Here is a 12,596-nt window from a genome sequence, read left to right on the forward strand (position 1 = left end):
GCACTCAAAGTTCAACGTCGACGACCGTTTTTTATCCTACTTCTTCCTAGTTTCGGACGACGCACACGACAGCTGCAACGATGTGGCAGGACAATAATGCAGGATACGGCGCAGGCTCCTCGCAGAGCCAGTACTACCCCCAACATGCTACGGTCGCCCCACAGCCAGGCGTACCACTCCAGTTCTATGCGCCGAGTCCCGTCGGGAGCAGCTTTTACACGGGCTCGCGCTCGAGCTTGGAGGGTCGCATGGGAGCGCAGGGGTCGATTCAGCAGGGTGACGGATACGCCGGGAACATACAACCAGCGGGAGGATGGTGGACAGCGTTCGGGACTGGAGGATTCGAGGGCGAGCCACCGCTGCTGGAAGGTGTGTATCGCCAATGTGCCATTGAGCCACCACATTACTCAACAAACATACGGTAGAACTGGGCATTAACTTCCCTCATATACGCGCCAAGTCACTAGCCGTGCTCAACCCTCTCCGGACTGTGGACGAACATATCATGGACGACGCAGACCTCGCAGGTCCGCTCTTGTTTGTCTTCTGTTTCGGCACCTTCTTGCTCTTTGTGCGTATATTCCTTCCATATCGCAACGCATATACTGACTGCGTGCTGTGCACATGTAGTCCGGCAAGCCACAGTTCGGATACATCTACGGCGTCGGCGTGCTGGGTTCACTATCCATCTATACCCTCCTCAACCTCATGTCAGAAAAGGGCATCGACGCGTACCGCGTAGTCTCTGTGCTCGGATATTGTCTCCTGCCCATGGTCGCAGTGGGCGCACTCAGCGTAATCGTCACCCTGGAGTACGTCCTTTGAACCTGACGCAAACGGATTGACATACTGACGGGTCCACCAATACAGTGGCACTGTGGGTTATATGCTTTCCACGTTGTCGATTCTGTGGTGCACATATGCCGCCTCCACTATCTTCGTTGCGGTTCTTCGTATGTCAGAACAGCGACTATTGCTTGCGTACCCCATCGGACTGCTATACGGATGTTTCGCTCTCCTCAGTGTATTCAACGTCGGCGTCGGCGGTTCTGCCAAGTAAATTGTTGTCACATAGTTTCCTGATTTATTATCTGGATTAGACCCGGACTTCATGGTTGCATTCGAATCAAGGATTGCATTATACGGGGGTAAGTATAGGTAAGTTGTTAATCGTATATACGTGTACTAGAGGTACAGATACAGATGCGGCGAAGGTGATCCCAGAGACATAACATAATCCTATGCGTGTGGGGTATACTGAAGGATCCTATTCTAGCTCCGGGCTCATGGGGTAATCGGTCGCGCTCCTCGTCAGCTGCTTGCTGTAGAGCTTGAGCAGTGCCTTCATAATCTCCTCCGTTGGCATCGTCGCATACTCGTGCACGTACTGTGGCAGCGAGTCTTCCAGGTTGAAGCCTGCCTTCTTCATGAAGAAGGGATGCATGACGTCCGGCGTTGCCTCACCCAGCTGCCTCATCGTCAGGCGCTCGATCTTCCGGTTCCGAGGCGCATAGACGAGCCCCATCGATTTCTTCTTCTTCTCTGTCCCGGGCGGCGCGGATCCTGCGGTCGGAGTGGAAGACTCTGCACTTGCGGAGGTGGCGGAGGATGGAGGAATGAGTTTCGGCGAAGGGGAGGGAATAGTCGGTGATTGCGGGGTAGAATGTATGTGCGGAATGGCCGCGTGAACGTCATCCATGGAGTGCACAGCAAGGGGAATCTGTCTGGACGATATCGACCCACGGGCCCTTGGGCGGGTACGGACGACAGAGACAACATCAGGTATACCATTGTGCTCCCTGTCTCCTGGTGACGCCACTGTCGATGAGCCAGTGTCATGCTTCTTGCGAAGAGCCTGGGCAGCCTGAGCAGCGCCGGTCACGCCGACGACCCGGGTATCTGCGGACAACTGAATCTGCTCCATCTCGCGCGCGAAGGTCTTGCGGAGGACGGTCAGCCACGAGTAGAGCGACATGTTGAGCGAGATGTAGATGTCCTCCACGTCCCTGACTCCCGCCTTGGAGAAGCTAGAGCTGAAGTCGTATGCCAACGTACGCTTCGTCTCATCATCCTGGACCTCTTGCGTCTCCTCCGATTGCATCTGCATGTCCATGGACGGCAGTCCGAAGATGATTGCTTCAGGTGAGTTGGTAACGAGGGTCGAGAGCCATGTCCTGCTGTCGACAGACTGCTCTTTGGGTATGAGGGTGTGATGGAGATGAGTGACCTTCGAGATGGTGATTCCGGAGAAGTAGAGATGGAGGTCGCGTCTGGCAGGCTCATTCTCTGACTGGATAAGACGGTGCAAGCGGGCATGGATGTCCTCGCCGACGAACTGTGCTAGCTCGGGGTCGCGCATGGAGCGAGGGAACACAATGAGTCGCAGGAGCTTGAGCTTGAGACTCATGCGCTGTCCGATGACGTACAGCAGTCCCGTTTCGTGTTCCTTGAGACGAGAGCGCGCAGACTTGAATACAGCATTTGCGACAGCAGAGAGGGGGTTATCCGGCTTAGGTGCATTGGCGATCCGGAAGGCCCTCGACTCCCTAGCTGCGCCTTCCCTCTGCGCCTCCAAGTTCACGCGGAATTTGTTGACGTAGGAGACGAGCTTCGGGATGGTACCCACATTCATGATCGCAAGGACGTCTGATCCTGTGACCACAAAATCGAGAGTGACGCGTCTGTCCTCGACGGGAATTCTGGATGAAATCTTGGACCAGTCGTCATAGATGTAGACCGAGATCGGCTCAGCCCTAATGATGGCGATCAGTTGGTGAGCACTCAAGTATCATGATGTGGCGGAACTCACCGATATTGGATGAGCTCGTGATATTCTGAGTCAAGTTTTACGACGAAGACGCCAGTGGTCATGGCCAGGTCCAGCATCCGGCCGCCGGCCTCCTTAGCGGAGTGGCTGCTGTTCCTGCGCACCGTCTGGAATTGAAAGTCAGGCATCTCAGCATGACCGGACAGATTGCCAGTCGCCACGATAGAGAAATTGCCGATAGCCAAGGACAACTCTGACACGCTCTCTGCGATCTTTGTACGAACCAAAGTTTGGTCCAGAGCGAGCTTCATGGTGGATATAGATTGTCCGAGGTCGAGGTCTAGCTCAACGCGACGAAGACGGACGAGAACCGCTGTGGTGAGCTCTTGCTTGGGAGAGGGAGCAGCAGGGTTGGGGGTTGGTAGGGAGCTTGGGGGATTCGAAGGTCGACCTGTGGATGTGAGGGCTGATCCACCGGTGAAGGCAGGAATCCGGTCCAACCAGACCGCCTTGAAGCACAAGACATCCTGGAACCGAGAGAAACGCAAGCCTCCAGCAAACTCTGTGTCCATTACGACTGAAACGGAACTCATTGTACGTCCACTTTCGGGCTGTAGCTTGGCAAAGCCGATAGTGAAATTGAGGTTCCGAGCGTCCAATTTGACACAATCCTCGCTGAGGAATCCGTGTTTGAGTGAGACAGTGAGACCTCCAACAGTGCCCGTGAAGGAGACGCGACGAGCTCCCGGAGCGATGTTGATGATGAAACCTCCGCTATCCCAGTGCAAGCCACCGATGACGTTGGCGTCCGGTCGACATGTGAGGAAGAGCTTGGACTGGTCGATGCGGAGACTGAAACTGATCTTCATACTGGACACAGGGTCAGAAGAACGATTTGATGGTTCCTCGATCGGGGTAGGGAGAACGGGAGTAAGTGGTGGTAAGAGACCGTGAGGGCGTGGGCCTGGAGACGCCTGGGGTCCTCGGGGATGGGTGGTGCGCATATGATCCTCGACTTTGTCCATGAGCTCCGTCAGGAACGGGAGAAGACTGGGACGAAGGGTGTTCTGACTCGAATGGATGGTGCTCTTGAATACCAACGTGGAGGGCTCAACGGACTGAGACTTTGCAAGTTTCTGAGCAGCAGGAGTGGCCCGGAACTCCCCCCACACTGAAACTTCAGGGAGATTGAACTCCTCCGCACCGTTCGAGTCTTCCGAGCGGCCATAGAGCAAGGTGGACAACGGGCGACTGCGAGGTTGATGGGACCCGGATTCCTTACTGTGCATGCGAACCTTACCGCTGGCGAAAGTAAGAGATGCGAGGATGTTGGATGTTGGAAGTGCGCTGTATCGTTCCTGGGCGTGAGGAGGTTCGGTGGGCGGGAGAGACTCAGTGCTCGGAGAGGAACGAGGAGCGCTGTTCGCGAGACGCTCGACACGATCCTTTCCTCTGCGATACACATCAACCAAGGAGGCTATGAAGTCAGGGATAGAAGAGTCAATGTCGAGTACAAAGCCGCTGACTTCGGCCCCAACGCAAACACGTCTGGCGTCGGCAACACGATCTGAACGCAGGTAAGCAGTCATCTCAGGATATACCAGCCTGTTGCGAGTCTTGTGGTTCTCGCCAGAGAAATCGGCGGGATTTCCTTGTTTGAACCTGGCAAATATGTCAACCTGATGATCATGTTGTGTCGGAGAACAATGAAACATACCGGGTGACGAACTGGAAGGAGAACCCTGTCATTGATGCTTGTCCGTTCTCACCAAGCTGAGTGTCAAATTCGAGTGTCTTGATCGAGAAGAGGAATGCGCGGACAGCACTGTCGTCGTGACTCCCAGAACGCGGCATTTGCAAGTCACGAGCAAGAGTCAAGGGGAACGCGACACCGATATTCTTGATGTTGAGGCCAAACGTGTACAGCTCCAACAGGGACTTTTCCGACAGCATCTTCTGTTCCCCGATCTTGATATCCAAGGACTTCATCAAAGTCCTCGTCTTTTCTTTGAATTCCTCAAGCTCGCTGGCGCGTTGTTCCCGGCGTATCAGGACCTCGGCCTTCGATACAGGTTAATAGAGCACGTGCAATTCAAGGGAAAAGCGTAGCGTACCTGCAGGTGATCGACGAAGTCGCCCAGTTCACCTATTGAGCTGGGTTGCATGACCGCGTGGATCTTCGCGACCGTGATCTGGAGGTGTTGCACGGAGGCGTGCGCCTTGCGAGTCATGCTGACCTCAATGTCCATACGGACGAAGGCGGACCTTCGATCCCGGTGAGAGGGTGCTCCAATAGAGTGTTGCGAAGCGAGGGACAGGGCCAAGTCTGACAGTCTCACATGCCACAGGGAGCGACCCTGATTCCCTATACCGCCGCTTATGTCTTCGCATTCCAAGAACAATGTGGATGTGAGACCCTCAAGACCTATCCGGAAGCCCTTCATCTTCAATGAACCATTGAACTTGAACGGTTTTTCCTCGCGCTTGTTGGGGGCGTCCGTAGGCGGCGGAGGAGGAGATTTCCTTCGGCGTGTCTGTTCGATGATGTGGATGAAGTCATTGAAGTCTTGACCAGACTTCTGCTGAACAGATAGAAGCGTATCCCAGTCGGAGGGTCGAACGGTGACATGGAAGAACTCGACAAGCGCCAAGCCTTGAATCCCGGTGCCGTCGTAACGGCCACGCAAGGTGATGGTAGGAAGCTCCAAACGAATACCGGCACTCGAGGAGGACGGATGAGGGCCACTACGAGATCTTGAGATCTCGAAAACATGGGGACCCATCTGCAACCCGAAGAGGTGAGAGCCTTTACGACGACCATCATCCAGCAAGAAGGCGATCGTCTCCCGAACCTCCCACGACAGCCATGTGCCATGCATGACTTGGAGGGTAGCCTTCGTAGACGTCACAGATGCCTGTACCTGGAGAGCGAGTATCTTTGGGGAGTGGGAAGCATGGGAGGGAGCTGGACTCCGCGGCTTCGGAGAGCTGCGAAGCTCGGCCAGAAGGGCTCGAACTGTCGCATCTATGCCAGGTAGGTACTCTGCTCGCCAGTTCTCGACGAATCTGTACAGACGCAGGACGCTTCGAGGTATGTCGAGGTGCACTTTCCCGACTCCAACCAGAACGCGACAAGTGAGGTTTCGGTGAACGTCCTGTTGCAGCACGACATTTGCTTTGCCATCCGCGAAAGTCAAAGAGGCAAGACCTTGCTCTTTGGGGTGCGCGACGTTCGCGGATGAACACGCCTCACAGGTAGCTGCGCCAAACATCAAGGAATGATTGGTTGATATGTCCCAAATTGGATGCTCGTGTGAAGGCGAGTTCACCAGGAACGAGGATGCGTACGTGATGTCCGCGTTCTTGAAGCGCAATAAGAGCTGCTCAGCCGCGGCCGTGAAGGTAAAGGAGCGCATGGACAGGGTGAGATCGATGGAGAAGGTAGGGAGGTGTCGTTGGGGCGATCCTGGCACTCTTGTGGAAAGGGACCGACGGTCAGAGTCGGCACGACCATTCCGGAACATTGCGTACAGATGGACGCTGTGACGCCTATAGTCCCGTAGAACGATTTGCACAAACTCCACAGCTTGAGGATGGACGGTGGACGAAATGCGGTCGAGAGCCAGAGCCAGAGAAACCCGCAACAGACTGCGGTGCTCTTTGTCCCTTGTAGAAAGAGTAGGAATACTCTTGCTAGGATTCCATGTCGGTGGCGGCTGTACTAGATCGGCGAGTTGTTGACGGGCAGTGATGGTAACTGGGCCAGAGACGAAATTGCTCTCCATGGTTTCGGTAGGATGACGCAGAGACAAATGGACCCCTGTAAGAACTATTGACACGCAGTCATATGGGAGCTCCCAAGCAGAACGATTGGGAACATCGTCACGCTCGCGATGGCCATGAAGCAGCTCCTGCAGAAGCGATTGCTGCGACAGATGCGATGAATCGTCATCGCCAGCAGCTCCAAACCATTGATTCTGCATAGCGTCAAGTACGTCTTCGAGAGAAACATCGGGCTGAGAGGTGTGGATCTCCTGTCGCTCGTGTTCATCCAAGAACCGCAAGCAGTTGCGGAGGTACACCAGGAATTTGAAGGTTGCGTCCTTTCGCAGCTTATCCGGCAGACCGTGCTGTACGAGGTAGGAGGGTTGAATGGTGGATAGCGGATCCACGACCGACCTCTCATGCGAAAACGCCAAGACACCATGGATGATCTGGCGGATCGAGGCTCGGTCCTTCATCTGCTTCTGGGCAAGTAGGATGCCCCAGGAGTACCTGATGAGGACCGCCACTGTAGACAGCACGAAGTCTGGACCGCTGTGGCCAATGTCCGAGGTGATCGCGCCCACGGAGAGAGTGATGTCACGTCGCAGGATCGACGCGAAGGTAGGACCTATGGTTAGGTGGCATATTCGCATTGGATCCTGCTTGTACGATCCCCGGGCGGGTAACCTCGAAAGCAGAGCAACTGAGAACGACGACAATGCGAAGGTGAGGTCGTTACGGGGAGGGCCCTGGGCATTTCTGAATGACCGACCACGGAAGCGCGGTGCTCCCGCCACAAGGTCGACCACAGTAATGGACAGATCTCCGGCTTGCGTGCTCTTTCCTGAACCTTGTTGGCTTGATACGTTCACCAATTGCAACGACCGTGCTTGTATGCGGGGAATGTGGATGTCAAACGTTGTGACAGTGCTGGACGGACCAGGACGGGACTTGAAAGCCTTGATATAATCCATGGTCAAAGCATCGAAACGTAGCTCAGGACTCATACACTAAGAGAATACGTTAGTCTCCTCATTTGAACAGAGTCACGTGAACACTAACGCAGCTGCTGAGATCCGTCACTAATTGAGTAACAACGGGTAGCACGAGCGGTGTGAGCCAGACGATGACCTCATCCTTCGAGTAGACGCGGAAGGTGCTTCGACTCGAATCTGCAGGATATTCCTCATCCAACTCACTCCATGCGGTATTTAGCACCGCGATGGGGTCAATACCAAGCTCGAGCATCGCAGAGTGGTCGCGATTGTTCCGGGATACATCCTGTATGCGATATGGCATGTCAGCAACATGGAACTTTAGCCTCAATGCAATGCATACTCGAGTCAGGATGAACGGAGACAGATGCCAACAAGCCGGTTTGGCAACCCCGCGGCTCTCGTAGTGCCTGCACAGCGAACTATATTGATTAACCGAAGGCCACGGCGATTCTAATGAAGCATCTGCGATGACGCACTTGTCGTCAGCAAGCATGAAGTCAAACTCAGAGCCATGGTCGACTGACCATCAATCGTGTCTGCGTAATCAGTCGTGTAATCGGTCAAGTCGTCATCGTCCGATTCGTCTGCACCAGTAAAATCTTCGTCACCGTCGCTTTGTACCTCAATTGCGATATTGGCCGGACGAAGGTCTCTGTTGTATGGGTAAGCTTGCTTTGGAAACCAACGTATCAGGCACCAAAACGTACGCTACTCGAGCGTCTCGAGCAGTCTCCGGTAAAGGCTCCATATCAGATTCCGACAGGTCTTCGCGTAGAGACGGTAGTGGAGCAGCCAAGTGATCGCGCGCAGCATGCACCGGATTAAGTCTGGGAATCCGTATCTGCGGCAAGTAGAAGTCATTATCGAGGACTCCACGGCCTAGGATGCCAGTTAGTCTCGACTAAGGTGAACGACACAGGCCATACCTGGTCGGAACCGCTGAGAGGGCATTGATGGATCTTCAGGCATGTACAGAATCTTCGCCCGTCCGGTCAATGCGTCTTGTTTGACAAGGAACTCCGTCTGCAGACGAGCAGACTCTTCCCAACCAGGAGGGGCGGAGTACATATCGATGTCGACATCGAAGCGAGCGTCTGCAGCTTCTATCCAGCGCGCTCGGTCCTGCCTTGAAGCGAGAAGAAGCTTTACAGCGCATCGCGGAAGACGGACACCTGTGACCTTTCGGAAAGTTTTGCCAGCCAGATCGTTCATGTCGATTCGCAGACCATTCGGCATTGTCAACTCAGCGGCAGCGTTTCCTATTGTCCATACGACGTTGACCGCGTCGACATGAACTTTCAGAAAGGTGACTACAAGTGCAAGACGAGTGATAAGTGAACGATTGTATGTGAATAAGAGTGAATGGTGTATTCGCTCACCATCAGGGTCGGAAGGGATAGCATACTCCTTCGCAGGTGCATTGAGGGGGTCGGAGAAATTGAGACCAAAAGAAGAGAAGGCAGCCGAGAGGAGCCGCCCCTCATAAGCATTGAGGACCGCCTTCACATCACCGGCGTGTATTTCCCATATGCAGACGTACGTCGACGTTGCGGGCCGATGTCCAAAGAGTCTGTTCGCAGTCACATCGAGGCCTGGGACGCGTAAGCATCAATATCGTCCTACATGAGGGCCGACATACCATCGATGACGATCTTCTCTCGCTTCGTGCCATACTTGTTCGAAGTTGAAAACACAGACGCATTGTAGCAATGTTCACTGATTCGCCCGGTGATCATGTCGACATTCAGCGACATTTCTGCGGCGCAATCAGACAGAAGGACATTGAGCAGGATCATGTACATACCCATGTAGTAGTCATTCGTCCTGAGATGGAGTTGTGAAACCGGTAAACAGAGCACCAGGCAAGGACCAAGGTCTTCGGGGGAGTTGTGAGCATGTTCCACGCTGTACTTCTCGTACCCCGGGAATCCGGTCGGGAGGATCATGATCCCGTTATCCACTTCGAGTGACATGGTGACCTGCATAGCATTCGACTGCAAGGAATACGTCAGGACTTGAAGAAGCAGAGATCTGTTTACTAACTTGTCCCTCACGATACTGCAGACGAACGGGATCTCCAAGCGGATCTCCTCGATTCCTCTTATTCAGATACTCGGTCAGCGTGGAGAAGTGCGTGAACGATCCGAAATAGTTGTCCCGCATAATCATGAAGTAACGGATCGTCCAACCAAACGCCTTGTAGACAACGTCCCGCCCAGTAAATTCGAGCTTGAGCTGATCAACGTGCTCCTTCTTGACTTCTGCAAAGTAGCGATACGAACCGTGCATGCTCAGCATGCCAATACGGCCAACCTGGCTGCGGTCCGGAGTAGGATAGAGGCTGGCGATGTTCCAACGAGGCAGGGTCAAGTCCACGTAGAGGTCCGGCGCTTCAATCCAGAAAGAGACCGTCGTGGCTTCCGGGCGATACTTGTCGAATGGCAAGAATGCACCATGGGTGAAGTGCATTCCACGGAAGGTCAAGAGGGCTATGGACTATGTTAGTCAAGAACATCCTTTTGGCGATGCGAGCGACCTACCGTTGTCTTCTTTGATTAGTGGCTTGTCGATGATGTTATGGTCGTTGACGTACAAGTTGATCGTAAAGTTGTGCATGTCGAGGTCGATGACGTAAGTTATGGGCGTGAAGAGACTATAGTCGCTAGGAGGACCTGAACTCCAGTCTTTGCCCAAGTCTGTGAACATGTTGATGTGGTCGCGTAGGAGGTAAAAACACGGCTGTCGAAGGGAGATGGCGAAAGTCCACTGTCTCATCCCGTTCCACTTCAGAGGTGTGGGGAGATGGCTCCGGATCTAGCTCAGAACTTAAGCATCTAACTGAGTGGAACAGCGTGATGACCTTACTCGACAAGTCTCGGCGGTTAGCAAGCGAATGTCATTGAGACTTGATGTGACGGTGACAGTGTCTAAATGGACTTCGAGCATTGAGATGTATCCCCTGGAGGACGCGATCATGGGCACGATGTAGCTGATTGTTGAGCTGTCACCCGCGCGGAGATGGATCGAAGCAGCCTCGCGCTTCCTAGGACGGTCGGGAACATCGACCTTGCCATCCCACTGCCAGTTCTGCTCGCTGCGTTATGAACGATGAGATGGACTCGTTTGGCGAACAGAGCATACCTTCGATGCCTCACGGAAGGGAATCTGCAGAGTCACGCCATCCCGTAGCTCAATGAAAATCTTCATGCCCGTCCACATTCGCATGTCTCCAGGCTTCAAGCGCGGCGTCGGCTGGGAGTTCGAGTACGTTGGAGGGAAGAAGGCCTGCTGCAAGACGACACTGCGTGAGATTCGATACATGAGTCGTCGAATTCTCCTCGGAATCATACGTTTCCTACATACCGTTGACGGTCGGCCCAAGGACCATACCTGATGAAGCCACCTCGGATGACAAGGTCAACGCCCCATTCGGGCGGGAGATCACCATTGCCGATGTCGAACGGGTCAAGGCTCTCATTCTGGGTTTCCTGTCCAGCAGCGGGGGGTGGTACAACTCCCACTACGTCGGCATAATACAGTAATTCCACGACAGACGCCTCCAAGACCTTGCGCTCAACCGCATACTCGAGGGTCGCGAAGTTGGCTCCGAGGGGCGTTTCCTCGTCGACGCTCTTGTGCTGCTTCCGCCAGCCCCATGTCTGAGGGTGCGGTACGGTGTGATGAGCCTTCGAGCGATCGTGGATAGACAGGAAGTTCCAGAGCTTCATATGTTCCCATATGCGTTCGAAAGTGTGGAAAGAGAGGTACGAAGCGCGGCGGAGAGGAGCACTGTCGGGCCGATTAATGCGCTCGTGTGTCTTCTGCCCGACGTCTGTCATGCGGTCGTTGCAGCTCTCGTTCTCTACATACGACATGGAAGGGTTTTGCAGCTTGATGTTGAGCACCTGCTTGTATAGATCGTGTTTGGAGCGCGCTTCGACGATCCCATACGTCCCTTCAGCGCGTTGGAACTCCGCAATGAGAAGGTTAGGTGTGGACGCGTTGCCGATGGTGATAGCTCCTTTGGTGACCTCGAGGCTAATGGGGAGTAAATCCTTGGGGTCGAGGTTCGGCATCTGTTGACGGACCCAATTCGCAGCTCGTTTCACCCATGTCGGAGTCCGTCTGTATATGGAAGACACCAAAGACACGGGAGGTCCTAGTATGGACGCTACAGGATGTATAAGCCAAATATGCATACATTCGAGAGATCAAGTCGCGTACCGTCCTGAAAAACAGAAGTCCTACTGAATATCTTCCGCACGGACCCCGCGCCCTCCTGGACGGGGGTAGCAGCAGGTGTAGGCGGATTGTCTACACCTAACTGGGAGACAATGTTGTCGTATGCGGCCGTCCGGTTGTACATCAACCATTCCAGACCCTGCACGGAGATGTGCACGCGACACGCGAGGGATGAGCCGTCCTTGCCATTCGCGTCCTCTCCGATGACACGCGCGTGGCTGAGGTCCTCTTCCTCCGCGGGGCGACGTAGCCAATAGCGCCATGACAGCTGGAACTTGACAATGCGGAAGGTTTGGTTGCTCGAGTGGTACCGTAGATCTTTGATGAGGATACGTCCCGCGAGAGTCGAGAAGTGTATAGCCCCTACGAGGAGCACATCTCAGCTTCCTGGCGGGTGTCGCACAGCACTTCCACACGACCAATGTATGCTAGACACGCACCGAACTCGAGCCATATGCTCGACTCTCCCTGGTTCCATAGCGCCAGACGAAGGATGAGACTGAATATGAAGGCGAAGACCCTGTTCCAGTAGAAGAGGTAGAAAAGGAGGACCAAGACTATGCAGACGCATACGACAAGAAGCACGACGTTCAGCATCGTGCAAGAGAAGAATACCGACGAGTAGTCGTGGTCGCTCTAGCAGCTCAGTGGTCGACTATTCAATCCGCGACAGCACGTCCTTCCCCTCCGCGGCCGGTCTTCCGCAAGTAACGAGGTGAGCGTCGCCAGGCCTTCCTCTAGTCCGACAATCGCAGAGTAGCGAAAGCGTAGGTATGAAGCTTGCAGTTGCAGCAGGGGTCAACCGGTCGAGCTCAAGAGGCACT

General features: G+C 54.3%; 2 protein-coding genes across 2 annotated transcripts; one reads left to right on the forward strand and one right to left on the reverse strand.

Moving 5' to 3' along the window:
* Positions 1–8: 8 nt before the first annotated feature.
* On the forward strand, positions 9–1,106 carry L226DRAFT_553320 (Yip1-domain-containing protein). The gene is made up of 4 exons (XM_067682916.1): positions 9–369; positions 426–571; positions 631–812; positions 871–1,106. The coding sequence occupies exons 1-4, from the start codon at positions 81–83 to the stop codon at positions 1,058–1,060; spliced, it is 807 nt and encodes a 268-aa protein (XP_067534747.1). The 5' UTR covers positions 9–80; the 3' UTR covers positions 1,061–1,106.
* Positions 1,107–1,140: 34 nt separating this feature from the next.
* L226DRAFT_613564 (uncharacterized protein) lies at positions 1,141–12,581 on the reverse strand. The gene is made up of 19 exons (XM_067686524.1): positions 12,213–12,581; positions 11,755–12,135; positions 10,894–11,701; positions 10,672–10,831; positions 10,396–10,617; positions 10,071–10,344; positions 9,574–10,019; positions 9,335–9,524; positions 9,170–9,286; positions 8,910–9,122; positions 8,457–8,840; positions 8,238–8,409; positions 8,055–8,182; positions 7,871–7,992; positions 7,595–7,813; positions 4,882–7,542; positions 4,485–4,828; positions 2,810–4,429; positions 1,141–2,753 (listed from the first exon to the last, which is right to left on the reverse strand). The coding sequence occupies exons 1-19, from the start codon at positions 12,367–12,369 to the stop codon at positions 1,268–1,270; spliced, it is 10,104 nt and encodes a 3,367-aa protein (XP_067534748.1). The 5' UTR covers positions 12,370–12,581; the 3' UTR covers positions 1,141–1,267.
* Between the last annotated feature and the right edge of the window lie 15 nt (positions 12,582–12,596).

This window comes from Lentinus tigrinus (genome assembly GCF_003813185.1).
Source record: "Lentinus tigrinus ALCF2SS1-7 unplaced genomic scaffold L226scaffold_14, whole genome shotgun sequence".
NCBI classification, from domain to species: Eukaryota; Fungi; Basidiomycota; class Agaricomycetes; order Polyporales; family Polyporaceae; genus Lentinus; species Lentinus tigrinus.

Excerpts from the sequence above, each read along its gene's own strand:
- L226DRAFT_553320 (XM_067682916.1), top strand. The coding sequence starts at position 81 with ATGTGGCAGGACAATAATGCAGGATACGGCGCAGGCTCCTCGCAGAGC. Across the intron at positions 370-425 it reads CGAGCCACCGCTGCTGGAAG|AACTGGGCATTAACTTCCCT; the intron begins GTGTGTATCGCC and ends AACATACGGTAG. Across the intron at positions 813-870 it reads AGCGTAATCGTCACCCTGGA|TGGCACTGTGGGTTATATGC; the intron begins GTACGTCCTTTG and ends CCACCAATACAG.
- L226DRAFT_613564 (XM_067686524.1), bottom strand. The coding sequence starts at position 12,369 with ATGCTGAACGTCGTGCTTCTTGTCGTATGCGTCTGCATAGTCTTGGTC. Across the intron at positions 7,814-7,870 it reads CTCCGTTCATCCTGACTCGA|GATGTATCCCGGAACAATCG; the intron begins GTATGCATTGCA and ends TATCGCATACAG. Across the intron at positions 7,543-7,594 it reads TGACGGATCTCAGCAGCTGC|TGTATGAGTCCTGAGCTACG; the intron begins GTTAGTGTTCAC and ends GTATTCTCTTAG.